The following is a 27,061-nucleotide window of genomic DNA, read 5'->3' on the forward strand; positions in this document are numbered from 1 at the left end:
CAGCTCTCGTTTGCAGCGTTCCCATCAACCTACTAATAACTCTGACTGGACGACTTTGATACTGACGAAAACTTTAAAATGTGAAGATTCTCAGGCAAGTTCTGAATGCTCTTTTCTATGATTTCTGAGCAGATTTCTGAGCGTTTATACGTGATGGACATGAGAGATAATTATACCATTGGGATGTATGAAACACTCAAAATGATATCAGCGATAGATTGATGTCTGTGTCCGGTCGACTCGTGAGTTTTGACTCAGATTTACCTTTTCACCGTATCTCAGACCACATCCCATCGTTACCTGATAAAAAATATTCCTCTCCAGTTCCCCTCTCCCCTTGTGATATTAATCCCGTCTGAACGGAGCTTAAAACGTCTTTTCCAACACTATAAAGTTTCTCTGTACGCCGATTATTTATATTTATAAGTTCTTGAAGAGTTTATGACGGTTATGTTATTTGTTTTTTGTTGCTGAAGCTTCTGGAGAGCTGCGCTAAAGGAAAAATGAAACACTACATTTTCCATTTTCTGCTGTTAAAACACTACAAATGAAAAACAAATTTAGGGGAATGTTCCTTTAACGGCTCCTGGAGTCTTCAGCCTGCTGTATTTAATCAATCAGGAATGTGTAGATAGTCAGCTGTGTGAATGTAGAGTGTGTTTGTATGCCTGCCGTTGTGTAAACTTTATATATGTTAATTTAAACCTATGCTTCTCTCTCTCTCTCTTTCTCCCATTCAAAGTCAATGTCACTCTCCCGGTTTGGTTTAGTGCCTTTTCTCTCAGACACTCTGAAATAAAAACAGTAATACCTCTGGAGACCCGCCGCCGTCTGTCCAGTCTGTCTCCCACCTCACACACCCATAAGAAACAAAGGTCAGAGGTCAAGTGTGCGACAAAGACACAGCTTTAATTTAAAAGTCTGACATGTTTATTAACACACAGAAAATGAGTTTTATAAACCTTTCGAAAAGACTGAAGAGCAGAAAAAAGTTCTTACTCTGAAGATCGAGGAGAAAGCTGAAGCAGATTCTGTGAAAGCGTGACAAAAAATATCTGCCTAAATACATAAAAACATGGTAAAAGTCGACACATCACATTAAACAAACCAAGTCGATATTGAAAATACAGAACAAAGTCACCAAACAAATTCACAATTTAGTTTTTTTTTTTTAAACGTGATTAGATTATTTAATTTGTATATTTCTCTGGAAACAGTTACATTATTGGCACTTCAACTTGTTTCAGTTGCTTTACGTCTTTGTGTCGTCCTGCAGCTCTTTGTTATTCGTCTGTTTGTGTGTCGCTGCAGATTACACCATGAATTCATGCTCGTTTGCACTCGATCAGAACTATTTGCTAACGTGTGCTGTCCAACTGTCTTAAACGTCATCATGTAGATAATGTGTTTGTTACCAGCAGTCATCGTCAGGCGAAGTTATCATCGAGGTTTTGTTAACTTCGATGTAGATGAGCTGCTTCTGTACGACTGCTCAAGTTTCAGAAGGTTTTTAACAAACTCAGGCGAACATATCAAAGGCTGTGTGACCCGCTGATCTCTTAGAAGCATCATCACTGTTGTACATTTACAAAATAATTCACAGTTTCATTTGTTTGTCGACATGATCTGTCTTCAGAAGTACCTGCACACCAGGGAGCTGTTTCAGAGGGCGCGTTCAGTAAAAAACTGAGCCGGAGTTAAAGAAAAGAAATCTCAGGCTGAAAGTAATTAAATGTTGGAACTGGCTTCTTCCAGCTGCCTCCTCCCTCCTACAGATCTCCCACCTCAGGCTCAGTCACCTCAGGCTCAGTCACCTCAGGCTCAGTCACCTGAGTTCATTAAACCTGCTCACTGAAACAGGTCCCTGGACACTTTTAGTCAAGCAGATGTGTGTTATCTTTGTTGTGTCCTAATAAACTTCGTCTCACGTCTGGAAACAATTCAACCTTCACAGATCTGATCAGTTTGCAGCTTCCGTCTGTTCCATCAGGCAGTGATGACGATGTGTGAAACACTGCAGCGAGTTTTAATCAGCTTGTCTATTTTCCTCTTCTATCTCCTTTCCAAGTCTTCATCCAACACATAGTGGTACAGGCAGAGAGAGCGTGTGTGCTTTTTAATCTCGAGTGCGATGCTTCTGTGATCAGTACCGACCCTCGGATCACTCAGATGTTATAAATCCGAGGCCACAGCCCCCACGCCAGCCCGGGCAGGACGAGAGCGATGAGGACGGAGGAGAACAGGTTGACGGCGTTGTTGTCTAAGATGGGTTTCCCACAGATCCGCTGCGTGGTGGCCGACTCGTAACTCACCACCTTCCCGATGCTCGAGTCGAAACCTGAAGACAGATGGACGAAGAGGAAACTGATCACACCGACTGAAGCTCCATACAAACCTCAGCATCGCCGTCTGAGACCTGACAGTTCATGATGGAAGACGTCCCGTGACATCATCAGCAGTTCCTACCTGAGTACTGCATGTGAGCTCCGAGGAAAGAGTCCAGCATCGACCCCACCAGGCCGGCCACGCCGCCGTACAGGATGATCGGCCACTGAGGGTCGGACATGTGCAGGTCGTGGACCAACAGGCACTGTGTTATATAGTAAGCCACGCCCACCGCCAGCCCGCCGAAGAAGCTGGCGACCAATCCGACGGTAGTCACTCCTCCGTTTGTCCCTGGAGGGTGAAAGAGGAAACATACATTTTACGAGTTTCCAGACTGCACAGTTTCCTCCAAAGAGCGACGCTCAGTACCATGAAACTGTGACTTGTTGAACTTCACAATAATCACTTCTGTCTTTTTCAGATTAATGTCTTTATTCCCTCAAGTCTGTTCTGTTCGCTCAGTAATAAACTTATTTTTGTGATATAATTAATTGTAATTTTTAAAGCAAAAATGTGAGAATTTGCTTATTTTCCCCTTTGTCAGTTAAAAGAATAATTTTCAGGGAATCGTGATGAGAATAGTCGTCTAATAATCAATAATTAATATATCCGTCCTCGCTCGTTATCTCTCTGCCTCTCACCTGCTGGGACCTCCCTCCAGGTGGTGATGAGTCTGGGCTGTGATTGGCTGAGGACAGGCCCCACCTCCGACGCCCAGGTGTCCCCGGCGCTGCAGGCGATGGCGCCCAGCAGAGAGAGACACATCCAGGAGGCCGAGTACTGTTTACTGAAGTCGATGGGGATCTCACCTGGACCCACCTGCAACACAACCGCCACTTCTAACCTTAAACTAGGAGGAAACAAACGGCTGGATGATTTTATTGTTGTCTATTTTTACCTCTATCATAAACAGCAGTGCCAGCTCTGTGGGAACTCCTCCGTTACAGAAGACCTGGACCCAGTTCCTCTGGCCCCCTGACGAACACAAACAGTCAGAACATTCAAACTTAACCTAAAAAAAACAAAAACAGGAAACACAGCCTCACGTCTCTCACCTTCTTTGTACTCGGGGTCTATCTTCTTCTTCTGTGTTGCTCCCCAGCGGGTCAGTTTGGAGGAGGTGATGAAGAAGGCCAGCAGAGAGGAGAAGAAGCTGTAGTTGGCCATCGTCAACACGAAGCCGACCAGCAGAGCTGCGGAAACACAGCGAACAGACACGTCAGCGACGGTCGTACAGGAGAATTCAAGCACTTAAACCACCTAAACTAATAAATCGGTGACCTCATTTCTCTTCATCTGACGCCATCAGCTCCTTTTTAAAGGTTTTTTATGGTTATCAAATTGATTCATTTTGGCGTTACTGGCCCATAAAAGATTTATTCTGTCTTCATCAAGAGCGTGTTGCCCAACGACGGAAGCAAACAGACGTTACGACACACTGTCAGCGTCATCAAGTAAAAGATCAAAGGACCCGATTGTGAGATTAAGAGATAACTTTTAATCTGATTACCATCTCCCTGAAGCCCCAAACAAAAATGACCTTTATTTTCAATTCAAAAGTTGAATCTGTTTGGTGACTAGTTGAAGATCAGCTGCTAAAAATATAAAATATCACACTGCAGTGACCTCCAGCCTCCGAGCGGCAGTTACTGCCACACATCACGTTACGGACGGGTCACAGATTCCCTCCAGGTCCTGATGTGAACACTGACTTCTCAGGATCCACGTCTCAGGTAATCAGGAGCTGCTGGGTTCACCTGTGACGTTCTGCCTCAGCTGGCTGCAATCAGTCCGCTGGGAGGTTATATGAGAGGGCTGCAGCTCACCTGCTCAGGTGGTCGTGTGTCGTCAGAGAGTCGACAACGGCAGTCGGCTCTCTGTGTTTTCAGTTTGTGGTGAAAATCTGGGTTGAGTGTTTGAGTTTTTCTTTCTTTTGGCCAGTTTCCCCCCCGATCAGTGAGTTTTGTGAGTGAGTCAGCGTTCTTTGTTCGTCTATCATTTTGATAGAATCAGAGGGCGGCTGTGGGTTTTATTCCTACTGCAATCATTTAGACACAAAGGGATCAGTTTGCTTCAACCCTTTTGTTAGTTTTTCAACCTGCGATCCTGTCCTTCAGTTTTAGTTTTCTGGTTAAACTTAACGATCAAAAGGAAGCCAGATAACTTCTACCAGGAGGACCAAGAACACAGAACACATCTAGACACACTTGAAATTCGCCTTGAGACACATTTCAGGGTGTTTTTTCATGGTTTGTGTCCACACGACCGTGAAGAAACTGTTCAAAGACTCCTGGAAAGATTCTGGGAAACTGGGATGAACTATGAGAATCTGTTGCAATTCAATATTTTTTTTTTTTAAACTTTATTTTGCTGGGGGGTTGATTGAAGGCACATGGAGTAGATGTACACGACACAAACAAGTCAGATAAAATGAAATTAACTAAAATAAATGTACAGTATTTACATGCAACCCTGTTTTACTGTGATGCTCGAGAAATGTTTTGTGGACTAAGAAACTTCACCTGACTTAAGTTGACTGAGTTTTCATTTTTGGGCGAACTATCCCTTTACCAGGCAGCGCAAACTAATAAATAAATTCACGGACTCACCTGCCAGAGCACCCGAGCGGCTCAGACTGCGTTTCTTCAGCGCTCTGACCGTCAGCATGAGGGGGACCAGGATGGAGAACAACCATCGCCACGGCGACACAGGCTGCAGTGTGCCTGAAAACACACACACACACACACACACACAAACTCAGACCACCATCTTCATCACCAACATCTACAGTTTTCCAATTTAAAGTTCTTTAAATCCTCTTCATGAAACAAAATAGCTCAGGTCAGTTTGGTTTGTCTTGGAGACGGAGCTGCAGATTATTTTATTTATTTATTTATTTAAGCAAAAATAACAAAAATATATTTTACTTATTGTCACACAGGAAACATACAGATTTCACAGATTTGACCATGGTTGAAATCCGACCCAAACCAGGGACAAGACAGTCCAGTATCTCCAGGAGAGCACATGATTTGGTTTGACTCACTTTCTCTACAAAAAGTTTCATGCATCTGTGGTCACATATCTGTGGGAAACCTCCCGACTTCAGTTAAAAACTAGCGTCAACATTTCTTCAGATTTTGAGAGACAAGGCTGTGCAGCTCACCGGAGTACGAGCTGATGGTGAGGGAGAGGACCCAGAAGAACAGGGAGAGTGCCAGAGTGGCACAAAGCACGATCATATCAGTCATCATCTTCAAGTATTCCTTCATCAGCACGTCAGTCTCAGAGCCCATGACGACAGACGGACGGTGCTGCAGGACAGGAGACATGTCAGACACATCAGTGCATGTGTGTGGAAGTTCTGATACTTGTGAACTTGGGCATTAACTTTTCTTCTTGTGGGTAGAGACGGTGCAGCTTGTTCAGTCCCTAGTGCTGCAGACTGTGTGGGAGCCGGCAGGCTGATCGTTCACATTTCTTTGGAGAATCTCCAGTGATGAGAAGGAAAAAATGATGATACACAAATCACACAGGTGTGAGACTATGCATGAACAAAAAGAAGTACACGCCTGTACGTTTAGATTCAACCGGAACTTCATCAGATCAAACTGTTTGACATCACACACGCTGAACGAGCAACAACAGAAACACAAAAGGCACACAGCATAAATGTAAAAGTACATTTTAATTATTAATAAATATTATATCAAATTCATCGTCTCATGAATCAAGATCCATAACATGCACAGATGTACTGCTGTTAGTTAATCAAGGCAGAAGAGAAAAAGGGCAAAATTGTTAAATCAGTTAACAACGGCTGTTTTTAAGAGAATATCTCTGACATTATTAACATGATCTTATGTTAATATTAAGAGCAATTAACTCCTGTTTTGTTCATGGAATGTTCAGTAATTGCAGGCAAAAGTGTATTATTTATTTAGTACACTGCTTTTTAGAAATTATACACAAAAATGAGCAAAACAGACCAAATGTGAATGAATGAGTGAAAACTTGTAGGACATAAATGAGAGATGATGAGCAAGGAAAGTTCATATACTGCAGAATTCTGATGATCTCTGTAACCACGAGACAAACTCAATTAAATACATAAATAAATGTTATTAAGTCGGGTCGACAGCTGCAGCGGCTCGGATCAGGTGTTCCACATCCGTCTGTACTGTCTGTTTGTTGGAGACTGAAGGAGGCTCGTGCTCCTCGTCCTGCGGCCTCACTTACAAAACTGACTTTTACGATCAATTGTTATTTGAAGTACGACTCAAGTAGAAAACCACACATAAAAAGTTATTAATGTGGCCGTACTTTGATGTGGACTTGAGGGATGTTTCTGCTGGTTATGTTGGGGAATTACCATTTTAGGACAAATGTGCCTCCGAGGCTGATACGAACAACTTCATAAACCCAAAAAAAAATTACAACAAAAAAAACACAAAATGGCTCCATCCAGCTCGTCTGGCGTAATCCAAGTCGATGGACACCCAGAGATGCACCCATGTTCATACAAGGCACTTGGATATTGTTTAAGACCAGACTGCACAGGACGTTAGCGATGCGTGGTAAATTATCAGCCTGATATTAGGAAATTTATGGGGTATAAATTGGTGTAAATATCTGATAAATGCCTTTTATTGGCTTAAGAAGCGCAGAATCCACACATTTCGAAACAGTAGTTAACAGCAAGCTCCTATAATTACTCTATCTCTAACTACATGGTCATATTTCTGCATTAAAACTACGTGGTTATGTTTCGGTAAAGATCACGGTCTGGATTAAATCAATAAATCAGCAGCAATGATCACCAAAAACAAAAATACTCTCTGTTGGAGAACATGCATTAGGCACACATCATGTGTGACACAGGATGAAGACCTCGCACCGCGGGGAAGACCACGTTTTTAGAAAGTCCCCAAATCTATTTGAAGGGTAGATAAAGTGAGGAGAGGAAGGAAGACTGGAGGTAGAGGAGGAGAGGGAAATGTTTGATTACACAGCCTGCAAATAGGTTATTAATCTATTTCTTTTCTTTTTACAAATACGTTCGTAAATGTGTATTTTCGAATACAAAACTGAGGAAAGCCATGGGAATGTGCTGAGCGAGACATTTCATTTGAATACTGTTGTATTCTTTTTTTAATTGGAGAGGAAGGAGAAGAGTTAAACATGATGGCTGTTCAGTGTTTCTGTAACACAGTCGTTTCTCTGACTATCACAGCACGCCTGTTAGTCAGGGGTAGAGTGGAACTAATCACCTTTACTCAGATCCTGCTTTAGTTTTTCCACTTCATGAGACTTTTACTCCAACTTAACTAACTTCTTCAGTATATCTCAGAGGCAGATTTGTATATTTAACTATATTTGTCAGACACCTATTAGTTACTTCTCAGATTAGTTTTACTGTTCTGGGTAAACGTGTTGATTTGGAGTTTTGTGTTTTCTTTTTTAAGTTGAGAGAATTCTGCTTATTTCTTAAAAGCTAAATTAACTATTTTAATTACCTCTTCGATTAGGTGGAAAATGCATCATTACCACATTACTGAAAACACACTACACAAAAATGTAGTTTTGGCAAAGAACTTTTATTCAGAAGAGAAAGATCTTCATTAACTAAACCTGTTTCATACTGTTTGTTTACATTTGGCGGACCCTGCCATCTTTGTAGCTTCAAACAGTATTCTGAGGACCTTTTTTTCCTCAGATGGATTTAATAAAATAGTTCCCATTTGTATTGTTTCCTTATTAATATTATATTATCAATATATTACAATTCTGAGTTTGAGTTTCCTCTCCTAAAATGACACACTGTCCCTTTAAAATGAACTCAAACATTCACATTAATGCAGCAGTAAAATTAATCCAAAAATATTAGAAATAAAAGTAAAACACTGCCTGAGAGCATTCTGCTGCACAGTGAGCACTTTTCATACTTTACATAACATCTGCCCCACAGCGTATTACATGGTGACACACCAGACTCGCCCCCCTTGTTTCCATTTCATGGATAATATGGCGCTAAGACTGGATAATGTTAGCTGGACAGGAAACCATTTCCACACTAGCCTTAGTTGGAAAAGAAGACGAGACATTAAAAAAGCAAAAAGAAAAGAATGATGCTTAAAAATCAGTGACACTCTGGTACCTTGACATCCTTACTTATGATGTTAGCTAGAGCTAGCGGTGGCTAGCATATTAACCACTCTCTGCTCTTTGACATGCTGCAACTCACACGTTTAACTAAATATAACATTTTGCAGATGATAGTTGAGATTGTTTTGATTAATAAATAAATAAATAAATAAATTACACTGGTGTGTGTGAGTGAACTCACCAGTTAGCTGCAGAGCCATGGTTAACAACTTCCTTCAACCTCCTTCGACAGCAAGCTAACGCTAACTTACGTTAGCTAAAAATATTAATTCTAGCTCGGTCGATCGTTTCCGTCTCTCGTCAGATTTTGGGGTCACCAAGATTCGGCTACAATAACCGAAATCAATGATGTTCAGTAACTGACGACCCGATAACACCAAATTACTTCAGAGGTTCCGTGTTTGACACACAAGCACCGGAGGCGAAGGCAGGACCGGGACAATTTAGTTAACGGACCGACTTCCGGTAAAAAAAACCGTTGACAGTTCTTAAAGGGACAGCGACCGGAAATACAATAACTGGTTTAAAGGGGATTGAGCCGATTATAATCTGTCAAATATAACCATCAAGAGTTAAATAAAGTCAATTTGATGCAGAAAAAACCTTTCGGTCACAAGGTAGGAGCTGTAATCACTTTTTGACAGGTGAAATACTGCCGTTTATAAGTCGAATTGGCCCTTTTAAAGACATTTCAACAGGTAAGAAGGAGTAAATGAACTATAATCTGTCAATTATAACCACCAAGAGCAAAATAAAGTCAATTTGATGCTGAAAAAAACTTTCAGTCTCAATGTAGGAGCTGTAATCACTTTTTGGCAGGTGAAATTCTGCCGTTTATGAGCTGCATTGGCCCCTTTTTTGTGTCATAATCATAAAAAGACAGCGCTGTTTCCTGCAGGGTTTCCATAGCAACCTCCGCAGTTGCTATGGAAACGAGGAGGTCAGTCCGAGGAGTGAACCAGAGCGGAAACCAAATCAAAACGGGCATTTTCTACTAACACGAGACTTCTCTGTTGTAAAATCTCTGTTATGACTGTGACAAATGGCCATCATATATAAACTCTTACAAAGTGTTGTTATTCTTCTACCCCAGCCTGGTTCAGAACCGGCCCAAGGCTCTATGGGGCCAGAAGCAGAATTCGATATGGGGCCCCCCCGATCCACAGCTAAATTCACCACCCACCTCAGCACCGCCAATATCAACTTTACATTGTCCATGCGCGATCATTTGATACTGATACAACACGCCACTTTCCGGCGGACATCACGGCAAACAGAGGAAAAATGTCACAATCGAATTGTTCCATGAAGTACAAATATGATGTTCGTCAACTTAAAAGATAATTTTCCAATTCAAGAAAGACACAGTTTGTTGTTGAGTTACCTAAATATCATTTGTTTCTTTTGAAAAACTATATTTCATATTGACAATTATAAGTGAAGTTCATGACACAATTCAAATAGGATTAAAAATGTAATAAGGTGAAATGATGGTCCACTGGAAGGAGTGGGAGAAGAGCTAGATATAATAATTTAATGTTTTTTCCTCATATTTCATTCTGGTGATTCAACCAAGAGAGTTTCCAGTTAAAAAATAAAATTAAAGATTGTTGAATACCTTCATTTGTTGTTATCTGTTGTTTATCCTCATAGTCGCATGATAAGGATATAAGACACGGCAGGAAAACTCTGTCGTCTTAAATGTACAGCTGCTGCTGTCTGTATAAATATGTACTAACATATGAACTGGCTGTTAGACTCCAGTAAGACACGGGGTCGTGTAAGAGCTGCAGTGGAGACGTCAACTTCAAGTCACCGTCATGACTGTTAGTCTGATGAATGACCCGCTCACATTGATTACAGGCCACATGAGTTCCACCCTTTCAAAAATATATCACAAGCGTCATATATTTCCTGTACAACGTAGTTTAAAGCTGTGCATAAGAGTTCCCTGGAGTTAGTGGTTACAAGCTGGGAGATATCTTTGCTTGCGACAGTCGAGGAGCACAATCAGCACTCTGTCCCAAACGGACCACATTCACATGAACAGTGTGTTGCTTCAGTGACACAAATCACCCCCCCCTTTTTTTTTTTTTAACTGTGAAGCCCAGTTGCCTCTGATTGGTCAGAGGCAACTGGGCTTTTTTTTGTTAGGGGGCACATACATACTGGAAAAAAAGACAAATCCATCATTCAGACAAAACAGTGTTTACAATTTCAACAGGTTTGATTGGGTAGTAAACTGCTGAGACAATTTATTGTGCAAGATCATTGCAAGAAGTCCGTCATTGTATTGCTGATGCAGACTCCCTGTTGGGGGTCTGGACTCAGAGTTACAGGGACACTGGCCCCTGTTGGCCCCCCCTAGAACCGCCCCTGCCTGTTAGTTCTGTCCAGTTTCCAGTAAGCCTCAGACTAAAAATAGGCACAAATTATGCAAATGTATGACATGGAATTAAAGGCGGGGCTTCTGATGAGGCATTTCCGGAGCAGTGATTTCTGTGGGAGAGAAGAGCGCCGGTAAAGGTATAATCTGACAGTTTTGTGATGGTTAACAGTTGGTTTGTGGTCTTCACTGTCTTGTTTTAAATCATAAATCTCATATAACGTCTGTCCTGCCCTGCCAGAACTTCATACTGCTTTTCTCTGCTCAAGGAATCTTTTACAAATATATATATCCTCTGTGTTCCAATGATTAAAGTGTGTCCTGGAATATGTCAGGCTGGAATTTGTTTGAATGTGTCCTGAATTAACCAACATGAAAGAAACAAGTGTCGGTACATGACTGTGTTTTATTCCACCTTGAAGCTCGTCTCTGTAACTCCAGCAGAACTCGATGCCGTTAATCCAGAGTGACAAGAACAAAATGATTTAATGGATTAGTGTTTTTTCAGTTTGACACAGATGAAGGATATGGTTACGGGTATGCAAATGTTATTTAAAGGCACAGCGCATTATAGAAAACCACCATTCAAATTCAGACCGCATGTTTCAGTCCTGAATGACTTAGTTGTGTTGCACTGACACGATCTTTATATTAAATCGAACTCCATTAAGCTCATGTCAGTCAGGTTTTTATTTTTCTGAGCGTGTCTTTAATATTTAATCAGACATTTTATCACCTGACAATAATATTCAACATCGTATTTGGACTTTGTAATGGTGGCTAAATTGATTTCAGAGGTTATGACTTCTTTTTTTAATCTTGTTCAACCTGTCAAACAAATCTACACAGATCCAATTTAAATACTTTAATAATATTACATTATTTTTACACAAACTCCAAACTGGAGTAAATTCTCTATCAGTCTGAAGATAACGTCTGTGCTGATCTGCAGCACTTTGCTCAAAGGTAGATAAAAAATATGGTTCTATTCCAGCATGAGCAGAGAAATTAAAACACTAGCAGTGATTTTAAACTAAAATTGTGACTGACACAAATACACAGACAGATACAGATACAGCTCAGAGAGAGGAGGAAGGAGACGACATCACCTACCAGGCAGGGAGGAGCGCAGGAGAGTGACGGTAAAGAAGATTTGTGCTCATTTTAAAACAGTTGACAGTTTTAAAGATGAGCACAGACCCACCCTGAGAGAAGGAGGGAGGGAGAGAGGGAGGGAGAGAGGGAGGGAGAGATATGTGGCGGACCCTGCCACCTTTTTTTTTTTTTTTTTGTAGCTTCAAACTGTTTTCCAGGACCTTATTTTCCACTGAGAGCAGTTTGTTTTATTCATTTATGGAAAAGTTTGTATTATTGCCTCATTACTATTGTAGATATTAAAAATCAGATTTTTAGTGTCTTCAATAAAATGACACCGTGCTCTTTTAACGATAGACGAAGCAGCTGATACAATCCAGTGTTATAAAAATAATAACCCAAGACGAAGTCATACTCGTGTAAAATATTCCAAAAATAAAAGTGAGTGTCAGCCGTTCGAGCAACAAAGTGAGAAAATAAGAAAACCTCTGCAGATAAACTCATTAGCACGCCTGTTCATCCAGCCGCCCTCTGTACGTGTCAGATCGGTCTAGTGATGTTGGGAAGGCAGCGTGCAAAATGAAAGTAATCAAAAAGTCCCCTCAGATGCATCAAACTAAAATAACCAGGCTGTTCTGAGAATGTGAGGAGAAACTTCAGATGTCTGTGTTCAGATGAAGACAGAAGTAAAAACTGAAGCACACACGCCTGATGCTGGTGATCCATCAGGAGACTTTGCATATATGAACCGAACTGATGATCTGCAGCCGTTTGTGTCTCTGCAGGGATGCTGTCGTATAGAAAATGGCATCGTCGATGTACATTATGTCGTCCTGGAGTCAAACCTTCTTCTTCAACCGAAGTCATTTGACCAGACTGGACATAAACCAGTAGATACATTTGTAATATCGACATATTCTCACTCCTGGTTCAGCTTTGTTTACCACGGCTCCTCGGTGTCATAACGTTTGTTGATCCGAACCGAACAATGAACAGCCGAGGATGATTGGAACCAAAATGGTTTTCTAGGAATCTGAGAAACACGAGAGACGGACTGAATCAATAAAACTAGTTTAACAGGGTCACAGCTGAGAGATGCACAAGTACACTATTAATGATTACATTCTATCTCTTACAAAGACTTATTGAGATAATTATCATGCGCCAGAGTTTATTCCCGTAGGCACACGACAGATTTATGTTAATGTTTGTCTGCAGATTACTGACCGGAATCTGGAACTCCACAGACGCTTCATCTGGAGCAGAAATGATCTCATGTGAAATGTCAGCGGGCAAACCCAGAAAACCACAAATGTCCAAAGAGAGCTTCCAGAAACACCAGCGACAACATCACAGCTGTGATTAAAGCTGAAATATCGTTCAGACGTGTGTGGAGGTTGAACATAAAGTCATCGCTGAATGTGTATTTTGATTATGGAGATTGAGTTTTTAGAGACGAATGGTTCTAGTGAGGAGACTGTTTGTTTGGAAACCCTCTGAAACTCTTTTCACCTTCAGTCTGACATTTAATTCCACTGGGCCTGTAGGAGCACATTTGTTTGTTAAACCTGGGAAGAGACGTTTGCTTACTGACTTGTTTACAAACAGCAGACGTTTCTCCCTGTAGATTTACATGCTGTTTGTTTATATTTTCATGTTGGCCTGTAAACATTTCACTGCCTGCACCGCCACAACTTTTTATACTTTAAGAGGCCAGTGTCTGTTAGACGTTCAGGACACAGTTTAACCCTGTCCAGTTAAAAAACAAATGATTGGTGAGGTTCAGAATACAAACACAGAGAATCACCGTAGGATTTTGCAAAGTGCCATGAAAGTTTTAATGTGAGTCTCTTCAAAAAAGAAAACAAAAAAACAAACCCATGACAGGAAGTGGAAGGTTCTCTGTGAGTTGGCACAGAATGATACTCATGTTAATGTTTTTTGAGTGTATACTGAGTGAAATGTTGAGTGAAATGGATGTCAGAGGTGAGAATATTACGTAGTGAAGTTTAAAACACACCAGTTCAGTTTGTTGAGCTCTCTCTCATTATTTGGGCTGATACAGGATCAGTCAGTGAAACTTTCTTTACAGCACCTTCCATCAAACACGCTGTACTCTGTTACTACAGTACTTCATTTACTTCATTAACTCAACAGCTGTAGTTACGTGTTACTGTTCAGATTAATATGTACATTGAAAAAACATATGAGAAGTTTATAAAATACAACACGTTGTTATATACTAAACTAGTTCCCGACCTCTGTGTTTCTTTCTGCTGGTGACCTCTAACACAAAGCTCTGTCTACTGGAGCTTCTTGTCATGTTGCACATGTTCATGTGTTGTTAGTTCCACCAGACAAACATTTCCCCACTAAACTTGGATTTCATTTCATAAGAGACTTTTAAAAAACTCAGAATCATTCCTGACATTTTCTCAAACCACACTTTATTTAATTTCACAATTTTTATAAGGACACACTTTATTTCATTCTGTCATTCTTCACATTTCATTGACAGTGGTGATGTCACCGCCCCCGTCATCTGTCAGCCAATCACATGTGCCCGCCTCACTTCAACGCTGAAACTTTTTTTTCATTAAAACAAATTTTAAAGATCCTTCAAACATTAAAGTTCATCTTTTTAATCGTTTCTTCACTGCAGTTTCCTCCAGTTGACTCTCATCTTATCTAACCTGCAGTCATTTATCTACACACAGTATTTTATCTACACACAGTATTTCATAGAGTGAATAAAGTCTGTTATAAGTTCCCTCAGCCCAATCAGATCACTTTAAATGTCTTGTTATGATCAACCAACAGTCCGAAACACAAAGATATATGAAGTTTATGATCATATATGAAAAGAAAACATCAGATCGTCACATTTAAGAATCTAGAACCAGAGAAGATTTGGTTTGTTTACTCAACAAATAACTAAAAGGATTAACTGATGATCAAAATAGAAAAAGATCGATTCATCCACATGTTGCAGGTCTATTCTGACACATTACACGAGGACTTTGAGGAACAATCACAGAAATTCAACATTAAAGGAGCATTCTGTAGTTTTGGTGAAGAAATGTTAATGAGCAGAGAAAGATCTTCATTGGCTGATTTTATTTTTCTGCCGCATTAATAATCAAACTCTCTTTGTTTTCATGACTGAATAAACTAAATAAACAAACTGACCTTTAAAGGAAAACACAGTTTATACTGTTTTACTCTGTTTATATGTGGCGGACCCTGCCACCTCTCTAGCTTCAAACAGTGTTCTTCTTCTCCTCTGAGAACAGCTTATTGACTCACTGATGTTTGTATTATTACCTCATCAGTATTGTAAACATTAAAATCATGAGTCTGAATTTCTTCTCCAAAACTACGTAGTGCCCCTTTAAATCTCGTCCCTCTTGCGACGGGTCTTCTTCTCCTTTGTCTCCTCCTCCTCCTCCTTGTGGAAGACCTTTCCATCTGCCTGCTTCCTCCAGCTCAGTTTGACGTCTCCTTTCACCCCCTGGTCCTTCAGCCTCTGTTGGACCTGATAAAAACTCCTCAGCATCATCACTCACATACAGATTTTACATTCTGCATTGTTCTTTAATCTTCCTCTATTCTAGGAGCTCTCTGCATCACATTTATACATTCACATGTTCTGTTCCCTAAGATGGCGTCGACCTGTTGGCCTGTTGTCCTTTCTGACTTTCTCCTCCTCTCTCTTCTGTTGTAAAGGCTCTGGCTTTTCTAAAACTGATAGTAAAGTTTGTGCTGAGCGTCGACTCTGAACGAGTCACAGTTCTGCCTCAGTCGGCCTGCAGAGTGGCACGACTGCACTCTTTAATCCTGCACATACGTACGTGCACAGCTTCCTACACGATGCTGTTGTTGTCTGTTTGTGCATATGATTAAAAAAAGGTCCAACATGATTTACCTCCTTCAACATTTGTTCCATCACAGCAGGGTTGTTGAGATCCAGAGAGGAGTCCTTTCTCACCAGACGCACTTTGATCCTGTGCTTTGTAGCCACAGGGACTGTGAAGAAAATATTCATATTCATTCATATGAATACTGACATTGTTTTCTTACATTATCATTAATTTGATGCTGAATTAAAATCCAAATATAAATAGTTAACTCTCACGTAGTGCGTAGCAGATGGAGGGTCTCTCCAGGTCACAGGGATCGTCGTACCATTTTCCATCATTGCCCAAGTCTGCCGCCACACAAGCATCTTTCCCTCCAGCATTATCAGGTTGACCTGGAGCCCAGTACCTAAATGAGGAGTTACTTCCATCCGACCACTTCCAGGAGTCTCTGAAGAGGCCGATCCATGCTGCACCTGCAGGTATCACGTTGTCTACCTTCTGGTTCTCTGCTGCGGTCCTCACACTGGCCAGGTCTGTGTGGTGTTTTCTGCAGTAGCTCTGGGCCTCAGTCCAGGTCATGGGAGTCGATATGTAGACAAACGTCACATTCAGCCCTGAAAACAGAGCACAGTGCTGTGCAGAGGAACTATAACGGACAGTTTACCATCCATGTCGTCACCCTGTGAGAAGTTTAGTGGGGAAATGTTTCTCTGGTGGAACTAACAACACATGAACATGTGAAACATGACAAGAAGCTCCAGTAGACAGAGCTTTGTGTTAGAGGTCACCAGCAGAAAGAAACACAGAGGTGGGGAACTAGTTTAGTATATAACAACGTTTTGTATTTTATAAACTTCTCATATGTTTTTTTTAATTGTATATATTAATCTGAACAGTAACACGTAATTACAGCTGTTGAGTTAATGAATTCAATTCAAAAACACATAATTTTTCCTCTGAGATCCAGAGGAGTTATAAAGTTATTAAATAAAGTACTGTAGTAACAGAGTACAGCGTGTTTGATGGAAGGTGCTGTAAAGAAAGTTTCACTGACTGATCCTGTATCAGCCTAAATAATGAGAGAGAGCTCAACAAACTGAACTGGTGTGTTTTAAACTTCACTACGTAATATTCTCACCTCCGACATCCATGCAGACCGAGCTAAAGCGAGCTGTACAGTTACAGTCGTTCCACAGTCCACCATCATTCATCAGTGTGCAGTGCTCTGTGCTGTTAAGGTTGTCTGGTTGTTGAGTCCCCCACTGTCTGAACTCTGTCTCCCCGTTTCTGTAGAATCTGGTGTCTGACAGTGACCACCTCCAGCTGTTCACGTCATCATACAGCCCGATCCAGTAAAACTGAAAGCAGCATTTGGATTTGTGTTTGCTTATTATAAAGCATTACACTCAGTATACACTCAAAAAACATTTACATGATTGTCAAAAATGGTTTTGAGATTAAAGACAGACATCATTGAACTCACGTTAGCTGCCGTGCTGTTCAGGAAGCTCACGCTCTGCGTGCTTTTTATAGTTGCCAGGTCAATGTATTTTTCTCTGCAGTACCTCTGAGCTTCAGTCATGTTCCTCTGTGTACTAACAAAATAGAGCCGGCGAAGGAACTCTGCTGAGACGGCGCTCAGCCCTGCAGGGACACACATGCACACTGATTACATTTGGGTGAAACATGACTTCTGTGATACATCTTGACTTTGTAACGTTGTAATTTCAGACAACCTGAAATACAAAACACAGTTATATATCACACCGGTGATTCACTGGGACGTCCCGGTAACTCAGGTAGTAGAGCAGGTGTCTCATGCACAGAGGCTGATCACTAAAGGGCCACTACGTAGATTTGGAGAAGAAATTCAAACTCAGGATAATTCTAAGATGTAAAATATTAATGGGGTAATTATACAGACTCAGAAATATTTATCTTTTCCATCAGTGAATCAACAAGCTGTTCTCAGAGGAGAAGAAGAACACTGTTTGAAGCTAGAGAGGTGGCAGGGTCCGCCACATATAAACCAAGTAAAACAGTATAAACTGTGTTTCCCTTTAACGTCAGTTTGTTAATTCACTTTTTTCAGTCATGAGAACAAAAAGAGTTTGATTATTAATTCAGCAGAAAAATAAAATCAGCCAATGAAGATCTTTCTCTGCTCATTAACATTTCTTCACCAAAACTACAGAATGCTCCTTAAACAGTTTCTGATACTTTAAGTCCACTGACCTGTTAAAACTTTACTGAAAAGAGAGGTTTTCAATTTTTCAGTCGATTTTAATTCAGAGTTCTGATGACAGTTTTGTTCCCACCAGGTTATGTGCTGTAATAAAACAATATGAACATCTATAAAACTAATAAACTACTGACCTGATGCAGCCATGAGGAGCAGCAGGACTACGTCCATCTTCGTCGGCTCTCTGTTGGTTCTGTGACACTTCAGACTTGGGGCTGTTGATTAAAGCTGACAGAGTTTCAATACAATACGTGACTGTGCAGGACTGATTTGCACATATAATTAGTGCTATTCTGAGCAGCGGTAAACGTCTGACGTACAGTACACCTCTATACATTAAACCTGTGTGCAGGACATGGTTTGCATACTTAATTTGGCTACCAAATTGTCGATGCCCAGGAAACCGTCCAGAACAACACATTAACAATAAACAGTGTTGAACATACTATTGTTCATGGACGACTTCTGAAACAGCAAATCAATTCAGTGTTGCACCATGAGCAGGTGTGTAGCACTGGACCCTTCCTAACCTACCTACCCTTTGAAAATGGATGGCACGCTGAACCTCGTCTTTGTCCAGCCACACTGGTCGGATAAAACTGCACCAGGCCAGCACCCCAACTGGCTCCACTGACCCCCAGCACCACTGACCTGACTTTATTTATTATTATCTCCCTTTTTGCCTGGACTGAAGGGCTGCTGTTACCCTCCAACTTCCACTCTGCCTCCTTGTTGAACCTTTGTTAATTCTGATTCTAGCCACAGTAATTTCAACCATTATCATTTATTTATCTCTATTTACCTTCATTTAACTTACTGTATTTTGGAGCCATAACAGAGTTTATATCAAACACCTTCAGAGAGTCTAGGAATCTAGTGAGGCATAAAAATGGAGCATTGTGAAACAGAACAAACTCTAATGACTTATTGCCTCTGATAGAGAGTATCTTTAAAATAAGAGCTCTGTTATAGATCAGATGGAGACTTGAAGCCTCAGAGAAAAGTGTTCCTGATGGAGGAAGCAGCCCTCCTCCCCTCACAGTGGCTCAGAGGACAGCAGAGGGACACACACAGAAAAGAGGAACTGCAGACCAGAATCGTCGAGATGATCAGATATGTTTCTCATACACTGACGTACGTGTCGGGCAGCAGGTCTAACATGTGTCAGATTACCAGGCTGCTGTACCGTCTTCTTACACACCATGTTTAACATGTATAGAAATCCACATTACTTCTGTGGACAAACCACCAAAACAAAGTGAGTTTCAACCTGCCGGCCGACGTTTACATCATCATCAACAATGACTTTGAGATGAGAGAGAAAGGTGAACTCACGTGGCTGTACATGTCAGGATCTGGTTATTATAGACACTGACTCAATATTCAACTCTCATGCATCATCACAGTAACAGTGTTACATACATTAGCAGCTGTAAACACTCATAAAAACACTATAAAATACATCCTGTGGTTTGGTGCCGACCTGTATACTGAACATATAAGGAGTAGTTAATGTTTATAATTATCAGAGAACGTAACAGACGTTGTCTTTGGTTCATATCTGTTTGTCAAATATATTCGTATGTGTGTGTGAATGTGTAAATAAGTCATTAACTACATTAACATTGTAGAAGCAGCTTTATAAAGTTCACTCCGTTGACTTGTATCAGTTCACGTGGCTGAGCTGCCACATCCAATATGGCGGCGAGGTCGATGTATTGCAGCAACGGGCCAATGAGGCGTCTATGTATATTAGGGGCGTAACAGTTCACCAAACCCACGATTCCACATACTGAAAAACCTTTTGGAAAACTTCCTGAAAGAATGTCTGGATTTTATTAAAGGATTGTTGCATTGCAATATCAAGAACATGAACATTATTTAAGTTATATTAACTTAACCAGCTCAACTCATTATGAAATGTTAATTCATCATTATGTTCATCAAAACATAAACTGGATATAATTTTCATTTCATAAGAGACTTTTAAAAAACTCAGAATCATTCCTGACATTTTCTCAAACCACACTTTATTTAATTTCACAATTTTTATAAGGACACACTTTATTTCATTCTGTCATTCTTCACATTTCATTGACAGTGGTGATGTCACCGCCCACGTCATCTGTCAGCCAATCACATGTGCCCGCCTCACTTCAATGATTTTTTTTTCTTCATTAAAACAAATTTTAAAGATGCTTCAAACATTAAAGTTCATCCTTTTAATGTTTTCTTCACTGCAGTTTCCTCCAGTCGACTGTCATCTTATCTAACCTGCAGTCATTTATCTACACACAGTATTTCATAAAGTGAATAAAGTCTGTTATAAGTTCCCTCAGCCCAATCAGATCACTTTAAATGTCTTGTTATAATCAACCAACAGTCTGAAACACAAAGATATAATAAGTTTATGATCATATATGAAAAGAAAACATCAGATCGTCACATTTAAGAATCTAGAACCAGAGAATATTTGGTTTGTTTACTCAACAAATAACTAAAAGGATTAACTGATGATGATGATTGGCTGATTTTTTTTTTCTGCCTCAAAAAACTAAATAAACAAACTCTCTTTGTTTTCATGACTGAATAAACAAACTGAACTCAAAGGAAAACACAGTTTATACTGTTTTACTCTGTTTATATGTGGCGGACCCTGCCACCTCTCTAGCTTCAAACAGTGTTCTGGGACCTTCTTCTCCTCTGAGAACAGCTTGTTGACTCACTAATGGAAAAGATAAATATTTCTGAGTTTGTATTATTACCTCATTAATATTTCAAACGTTAAAGTTATGAGTTTGAATTTCTTCTCCAAAACTACGTAGTGCCCCTTTAAAACTCGTCCCTCTTGCGACGGGTCTTCTTCTCCTTTGTCTCTTCCTCCTCCTCCTCCTTGTGGAAGACCTTTCCATCTGCCTGCTTCCTCCAGCTCAGTTTGACGTCTCCTTTCACCCCCTGGTCCTTCAGCCTCTGTTGGACCTGATAAAAACTCCTCAGCATCATCACTCACATACAGATTTTACATTCTGTATTGTTCTTTATATTTGCTTCTATTTTAGGAGCACTCTAAATCACGTTTATACATTCACATGTTTATTTCCCTCTCCTCTGAACCACCACCTTACCGTAGTGGAGGGGTTTGAGTACCCGAATGATCCTAGGAGCTATGTTGTCCAGGGCTTAATGCCCCTGTTAGAGTCTCCCAAGGTGAACAGGTCCTAGGTGACGAGTCAGACTCAGAACGGTTCCAATGTCCCTGATGACAGAGATTAAAACAAGGACGTTCATGTCACCTGGAGTGGTGTTATCGGGCCCCCCCCCAGGAGCCAGACCTGGGGTTGGGGCTCACAGGCGAGCGCCTGGTCACCGCGTCTTTGCCCAAGGGACCCGGCCAGGCACAGCCCAAAAGAGTGACATAGGCCTGCCCTCCAGTAGATTCACCACCCGCAGGAGGGGTCAGAAGGGGCTGGTGGTATGCCATTTGGGTGGCGGTCATGGGAGGGGGCCCTGATTACCCAATGCCCGGACGCTGACTCTGGCCATGGGGACTTGGATTGTCACCTCGCTGGGGGGGAAAGAGCCTGAGCTAGTGCAGGAGGTTGAGGAGTACTGGCTTAAGAGAGTTGGGCTCGCCTCCATGCATAGTCTGGGTCCTGGAATCCAACTCCATGAGAGAGGCTGTGCTCTCTTCCACTCTGGAGTTGCCCACGGTGAGAGGCAACAAGCTGGTGTGGGCTTGCTCATAGCTCCCCAGCTCAGCCACCATGTGTTGGAGTTTTCCCCAGTGAAAATGAGGGTTGTCTCCCTGTGCCTCTGGGTCGGGGATAGGTTTCTCACTGTTGTTTCAGCTTACAGGCCGAACAGCAGTGTAGAGTACCCGGCCTTCTTGGAGGCCCTGGGAGGGGTACTGGAGAGTGCTCCGACTACCGGTCGGCCTCGAGGAAATTCTAGCAAACCATCCAGCACCTCAGGAAGGGGAAGCAGTCCTCCACCAACACTATTTACGGTGGAGGTGGGGAGCTGTTGACCTCAACTGGGGATATTGTTGAGTGGTGGAAGGAATACTTCGAGAATGTCCTCAATCCCACTGACACACCTTCCATAGAGGAAGCAGAGGCTTGGGACTCAGAGGTTGATTCATTCATCATCACTGAGGTAGTTTGTAAGCTCCTCAGTGGCAAGGCACCGGGGATGGATGAGATCCACCCTGAGTACCTCAAGTCTCTTGGTGTTGTGGGGCTGTCTTGGCTGACATGTCTCTGCAGCATTGCGTGGCGGCCGGGGATAGTGCCTCTGGTCTCACAGACCGGGGTGGTGGTCCCTGTAATCAAAAAGGGGGAACCGGAGGGTGTGTTCCAACTATCGGTGGATCACACTCCTCAGCCTCCTTGGGAAAATCTATTCCAGGGTACTGGAGAGGAGAATTCGGCCGATAATTGAACTTCGGACTCAGGAGGAATTCATTTCGGATTCATTTCGTCCTGGCTGTGGAATAATGGACCAGCTCTATACCCTCCACAGTGTGCTCGAGGGTTCATGGGAGTTTTCCCAACCAGTCCACATGTGCTTTGTGGACTCGGAGAAGGCATTCAACCGTGTCCCTCGTGGCATTCTGTGGGAGGTGCTCCGGGAGTACAGGGTTGGAGGCTGTATGGTCCCTGTACAACTGGAGCAGGAGCTTGGTTCGCGTTGCCGGCAGTAAGTCAGACCTGTTCCCGGTGCATGTTGGACTCCGACAGGGCTGCCATTTGTCACCGGCTCTGTTCATTGTTTTTATGGACAGAATTTCTAGGTGCAGCCATGGACCGGAAGGGGTCTGGTTCGGGAGCTCCGTCGAGCCAGGACCTCAGCATGTCCTGGGGCAGTTTACGGCCAAGTGTGAAACAGCTGGGTTGAGAATCAGCACCTCCAAGTCTAAGGCCATGATTCTCGACCGGAAAAAGGTGGTTTGCTCTCTCCGGGTTGGAGGAGAGATCCTACCTCAAGTGGAGTTTGAGTAGTTCAAGTATCTTGGGGTCTTGTTCACAAGTGAGGGAAGGATGGAGCGTGAGGTTGACAGGTGGATCGGTGCAGCGGCCGCAGTAATGCAGTCATTGTATCGGTCCGTCGTGGTGAAGAGAGAGCTGAGCCGAAATGGTCAATCTACGTTCCTACCCTCATCTATGGTCATGAACTTTGGGTTGTGACCGAGAGAATAAGAACTTGGAGTAGAGCCGCTGCTCCTCCACATTGAACGGAGCCAGCTGAGGTGGCTCGGGCATCTGTATCAGATGCCTCCTGGACGCCTTCCTCAGGAGGTGTTCCTGGCATGTCCCACCGGGAAGAGACCTCAAGGAAGACCCAGGACACACTGGAGTGACTTTGTCACTCGGCTGGCCTGGGAATGCCTTGGGATCCTGCAGGATGAGCTAGGGGAAGTTTCCGGGGAGAGGAAATCTGGGTGTCCCTGCTCAGACAGCTGCACCTGCGACCCGGCCCTGGATAAGCAGAAGAAAATGGATGGATGGATGGATGGATGGATGTTTAGTTCCCTAAGATGGCGTCGACCTGTTGGCCTGTTGTCCTTTCTGACTTTCTCCTCCTCTCTCTTCTGTTGTAAAGGCGCTGGCTTTTCTAAAACTGATAGTAAAGTTTGTGCTGAGCGTCGACTCTGAACGAGTCACAGTTCTGCCTCAGTCGGCCTGCAGAGTGGCACGACTGCACTCTTTAATCCTGCACATACGTACGTGCACAGCTTCCTACACGATGCTGTTGTTGTCTGTTTGTGCATATGATTAAAAAAAGGTCCAACATGATTTACCTCCTTCAACATTTGTTCCATGACAGCAGGGTCGTTGAGATCCAGAGAGGAGTCCTTTCTCACCAGACGCACTTTGATCACTTGCTTTGTAGTCACAGGGACTGTGAAGAAAATATTCATATTCATTCATATGAATACTGACATTGTTTTTTTACATTATCATTAATTTGATGCTGAATTAAACCAAAATCCAATTGTAAATACTAGTGGAATCAACAGTTAACTCTCACGTAGTGCGTAGCAAACGAACGGTCTCTCCAGGTCACAGGGATTCTTGTACCATTTTCCATCGCTGCCCAAGTCTGCCGCCACACAAGCATCTTTCCCACCAGTGTTATTAGGTTGACCAGGAGCCCAGTACCTAAATGAGGAGTTACTTCCATCCGACCATATCCAGGGATCTCTGAAGAGGCCGATCCATGCTACACCTGCAGGTATCACGTTGTCTACCTTCTGGTTCTCTGCTGCGGTCCTCACGCTGGCCAGGTCTGTGTGGTGTTCTCTGCAGTAGCTCTGGGCCTCAGTCCAGGTCATGAGAGTCGATATGTAGACAAATGTTACATTCAGCCCTGAAAACAGAGCACAGTGCTGTGCAGAGGAACTATAACGGACAGTTTACCATCCATGTCGTCACCCTGTGAGAAGTTTAGGGGGGAAATGTTTCTCTGGTGGAACTAACAACACATGAACATGTGAAACATGACAAGACGCTCCAGTAGACAGAGCTTTGTGTTAGAGGTCACCAGCAGAAAGAAACACAGAGGTGGGGAACTAGTTTAGTATATAACAACGTGTTGTATTTTATAAACTTCTCATATGTTTTTTTTAATGTACATATTAATCTGAACAGTAACACGTAATTACAGCTGTTGAGTTAATGAATTCAATTCAAAAACACACAAGAGGAGTTATAAAGTTACATAGTAAATAAAGTACTGTAGTAACAGAGCACATGTACTCAGTTGCGGAGTGTGTAACCAGATCTGAGTTTATGTGAAACAGCCAAATTGTTGCCACGTCTCCGTCTGAGTGACTCAGAGACTGAAGCATGTTTGATGGAAGGTGCTGTAAAGAAAGTTTCACTGACTGATCCTGTATCAGCCCAAATAATGAGAGAGAGCTCAACAAACTGAACTGGTGTGTTTTAAACTTCACTACATAATATTCTCACCTCTGACATCCATGCAGACCGAGCTAAAACGACGATTACAATTATAGTCTTGCCATTGTCCACTATCCATCACTGTGCAGTGCTCTCCATTTTCAACGTCATTTGGCTGACCAGGAAACCACTGTCTGAACTTTTTCTCCCCGTCTCTGTAGAAGCTGGTGTCTGACAGTGACCACTTCCAGCTGTACAGGCCACCATCATACAGCCCAATCCAGTAAAACTGAAAATAACATTTTGATTTATGTTTCTTTGGCTACAAGTTTCTTATAAAGCATTACACTCAGTATACACTCAAAAAACATGTACATGATTGTCAAAAGTGGTTTTGAGATTAAATACAGACATCATTGAACTCACATTAGCTGCCGTGTTGTTCAAAACCTTCACGTTCTGCATGTTGTGTATAGTTGCCAGGTCAGTGTGTTTTTCTCTGCAGTACCTCTGAGCTTCAGTCATGTTCCTCTGTGTACTAACAAAATAGGTTCGGCGAAGGAACTCTGCTGAGACGGCGCTCAGCCCTGCAGGGACACACATGCACACTGATTACATTTGGGTGAAACATGACTTCTGTGATACATCTTGACTTTGTAACGTTGCAATTTCAGACAACCTGAAATACAAAACACAGTTATATATCACACCGGTGATTCACTGGGACGTCCCGGTAACTCAGGTTGTAGAGCAGGTGTCTCATGCACAGAGGCTGATCACTATGAATCAACAAGATGTTCTCAGAGGAGAATAAGAACACTGTTTGAAACTAAAGAGCTGGCAAGGTCCACCAAAGTAAAACAGTATAAACTGTGTTTCCCTTTAACGTCAGTTTGTTAATTCACTTTATTCAGTCATGAGAACAAAGAGAGTTTGATTATTAATTTGGCAGAAATAAAATCGGCCAATGAAGATCTTTCTCTGCTCATTAACGTTTCTTCACCAAAACTACAGAATGCTCCTTTAATGGTTTCTGATACTTTAATTCCACTGACCTGTTAAAACTTTACTGAAAAGAGAGGTTTTTCAATTTCTCAGTCGATTTAATCCAGAGTTCTGATGACAGTTTTGTCCCCAGCAGGTTATGTGCTGTAAGAAAAGAATATAAACATCTATAAAACTAATAAACTACTGACCTGATGCAGCCATGAGGAGCAGCAGGACTACGTCCATCTTCGTCGGCTCTCTGTTGGTTCTGTGACACTTCAGACTTGTGACTGACCACCTATGATTTGCACATATATGACTTACCATACACTGTTATGATTTGGATATCTTACCCTGTTTGTGTACTTGGTTTTGCATACTTTATTTGGTTACCAGTACACCAAGGAAACAGGCAAGACTGGTACGTTGTTATTTATTTCATGGTTATAAATACTTACATGAATAAATGTGAAAAACTATATCAAAGGCCCAATCAAGATGAATGGCTTATTGCCTCTGATAGAGAGTATCTTTAAAATAAGAGCTCTGTTATAGATCAGATGGAGACTTGAAGCCTCAGAGAAAAGTGTTCCTGATGGAGGAAGCAGCCCTCCTCCCCTCACAGTGGCTCAGAGGACAGCAGAGGGACACACACAGAAAAGAGGAACTGCAGACCAGAATCGACGAGATGATCAGATATGTTTCTCATACACTGACGTACGTGTCGGGCAGCAGGTCTAATATGTGTCAGATTACCAGGCTGCTGTACCGTCTTCTTACACACCATGTTTAACATGTATAGAAATCCACATTACTTCTGTGGACAAACCACCAAAACAAAGTGAGTTTCAACCTGCCGGCCGACGTTTACATCATCGTCAACAATGACTTTGAGATGAGAGAGAAAGGTGAACTCACGTGGCTGTACATACAGGATCTGGTTATTATAGACACTGACTCAATATTCAACTCTCATGCATCATCACAGTAACAGTGTTACATACATTAGCAGCTGTAAACACTCACTAAAAAAATACAT

General features: G+C 42.0%; 5 protein-coding genes across 10 annotated transcripts in view; 1 reads left to right on the forward strand and 4 right to left on the reverse strand.

Moving 5' to 3' along the window:
* The window catches only part of LOC119032330 (RAB3A interacting protein (rabin3)), an 11,123-nt gene extending 10,305 nt beyond the window's left edge, over nucleotides 1–818 (forward strand). For all 5 annotated transcript variants that reach the window (XM_037121380.1, XM_037121381.1, XM_037121382.1 and 2 more), the window contains one exon: nucleotides 1–818. This exon is cut by the window's left edge. The gene's annotated coding sequence lies outside the window, so the exon portion shown is untranslated.
* A 343-nt stretch (nucleotides 819–1,161) lies between these two features.
* tmem19 (transmembrane protein 19) lies at nucleotides 1,162–9,533 on the reverse strand. Its single transcript, XM_037121385.1, has 8 exons — nucleotides 8,732–9,533; nucleotides 5,552–5,699; nucleotides 4,995–5,108; nucleotides 3,441–3,578; nucleotides 3,284–3,360; nucleotides 3,027–3,204; nucleotides 2,467–2,676; nucleotides 1,162–2,338 (listed from the first exon to the last, which is right to left on the reverse strand). Exons 2-8 carry the CDS (start codon nucleotides 5,679–5,681, stop codon nucleotides 2,166–2,168), a joined length of 1,020 nt encoding a protein of 339 aa, XP_036977280.1. The 5' UTR covers nucleotides 5,682–5,699; nucleotides 8,732–9,533; the 3' UTR covers nucleotides 1,162–2,165.
* Nucleotides 9,534–15,409: 5,876 nt separating this feature from the next.
* LOC119032697 (lactose-binding lectin l-2-like) lies at nucleotides 15,410–17,057 on the reverse strand. Its single transcript, XM_037122164.1, has 4 exons — nucleotides 17,030–17,057; nucleotides 16,167–16,505; nucleotides 15,957–16,057; nucleotides 15,410–15,566 (listed from the first exon to the last, which is right to left on the reverse strand). The coding sequence occupies exons 1-4, from the start codon at nucleotides 17,040–17,042 to the stop codon at nucleotides 15,423–15,425; spliced, it is 597 nt and encodes a 198-aa protein (XP_036978059.1). The 5' UTR covers nucleotides 17,043–17,057; the 3' UTR covers nucleotides 15,410–15,422.
* LOC119032892 (C-type lectin domain family 10 member A-like) lies at nucleotides 17,053–18,366 on the reverse strand. The gene is made up of 4 exons (XM_037122513.1): nucleotides 18,268–18,366; nucleotides 17,375–17,535; nucleotides 17,116–17,249; nucleotides 17,053–17,062 (listed from the first exon to the last, which is right to left on the reverse strand). The coding sequence occupies exons 1-4, from the start codon at nucleotides 18,302–18,304 to the stop codon at nucleotides 17,053–17,055; spliced, it is 342 nt and encodes a 113-aa protein (XP_036978408.1). The 5' UTR covers nucleotides 18,305–18,366.
* Nucleotides 18,367–20,965: 2,599 nt separating this feature from the next.
* LOC119032616 (C-type mannose receptor 2-like) lies at nucleotides 20,966–26,498 on the reverse strand. 2 transcript variants are annotated; one of them, XM_037122028.1, is made up of 6 exons: nucleotides 26,232–26,498; nucleotides 25,462–25,622; nucleotides 25,105–25,324; nucleotides 24,164–24,502; nucleotides 23,934–24,034; nucleotides 20,966–21,112 (listed from the first exon to the last, which is right to left on the reverse strand). In XM_037122028.1, exons 1-6 carry the CDS (start codon nucleotides 26,347–26,349, stop codon nucleotides 20,966–20,968), a joined length of 1,086 nt encoding a protein of 361 aa, XP_036977923.1. In that variant the 5' UTR covers nucleotides 26,350–26,498. The 2 variants fall into 2 exon arrangements, with proteins under 2 accessions (XP_036977923.1, XP_036977924.1); XM_037122029.1 differs by lacking the exon at nucleotides 26,232–26,498 and adding an exon at nucleotides 25,746–25,959.
* Between the last annotated feature and the right edge of the window lie 563 nt (nucleotides 26,499–27,061).

Source organism: Acanthopagrus latus, chromosome 14 (genome assembly GCF_904848185.1).
Source record: "Acanthopagrus latus isolate v.2019 chromosome 14, fAcaLat1.1, whole genome shotgun sequence".
Classification (NCBI taxonomy): Eukaryota; Metazoa; Chordata; class Actinopteri; order Spariformes; family Sparidae; genus Acanthopagrus; species Acanthopagrus latus.

Bases quoted from the DNA above. Each gene is read 5' to 3' on its own strand.
- tmem19 (XM_037121385.1), bottom strand. From the start codon at position 5,681: ATGGGCTCTGAGACTGACGTGCTGATGAAGGAATACTTGAAGATGATG. The intron at 3,205-3,283 runs GTAAAAATAGAC...GTTGTGTTGCAG, and splicing joins CACTGCTGTTTATGATAGAG to GTGGGTCCAGGTGAGATCCC. The intron at 2,339-2,466 runs GTAGGAACTGCT...ATCTGTCTTCAG, and splicing joins AGCTCACATGCAGTACTCAG to GTTTCGACTCGAGCATCGGG.
- LOC119032697 (XM_037122164.1), bottom strand. The intron at 16,058-16,166 runs GTGAGAGTTAAC...TTTTCTTCACAG, and splicing joins CTCCATCTGCTACGCACTAC to TCCCTGTGGCTACAAAGCAC. The intron at 15,567-15,956 runs GTAAATCATGTT...AGTTTTTATCAG, and splicing joins TGGAACAAATGTTGAAGGAG to GTCCAACAGAGGCTGAAGGA.
- LOC119032892 (XM_037122513.1), bottom strand. From the start codon at position 18,304: ATGGACGTAGTCCTGCTGCTCCTCATGGCTGCATCAG. The intron at 17,536-18,267 runs GTCAGTAGTTTA...GTGTCCCTGCAG, and splicing joins GCTCCTCATGGCTGCATCAG to GGCTGAGCGCCGTCTCAGCA. The intron at 17,250-17,374 runs GTGAGTTCAATG...TGCTGCTTTCAG, and splicing joins TGAACAGCACGGCAGCTAAC to TTTTACTGGATCGGGCTGTA.
- LOC119032616 (XM_037122028.1), bottom strand. From the start codon at position 26,349: ATGGTAAGTCATATATGTGCAAATCATAGGTGGTCAGTCACAAGTCTG. The intron at 25,623-26,231 runs GTCAGTAGTTTA...GTGTCCCTGCAG, and splicing joins GCTCCTCATGGCTGCATCAG to GGCTGAGCGCCGTCTCAGCA. The intron at 24,503-25,104 runs GTGAGAATATTA...CTCTGTTTTCAG, and splicing joins GGTCTGCATGGATGTCAGAG to GGCTGAATGTAACATTTGTC.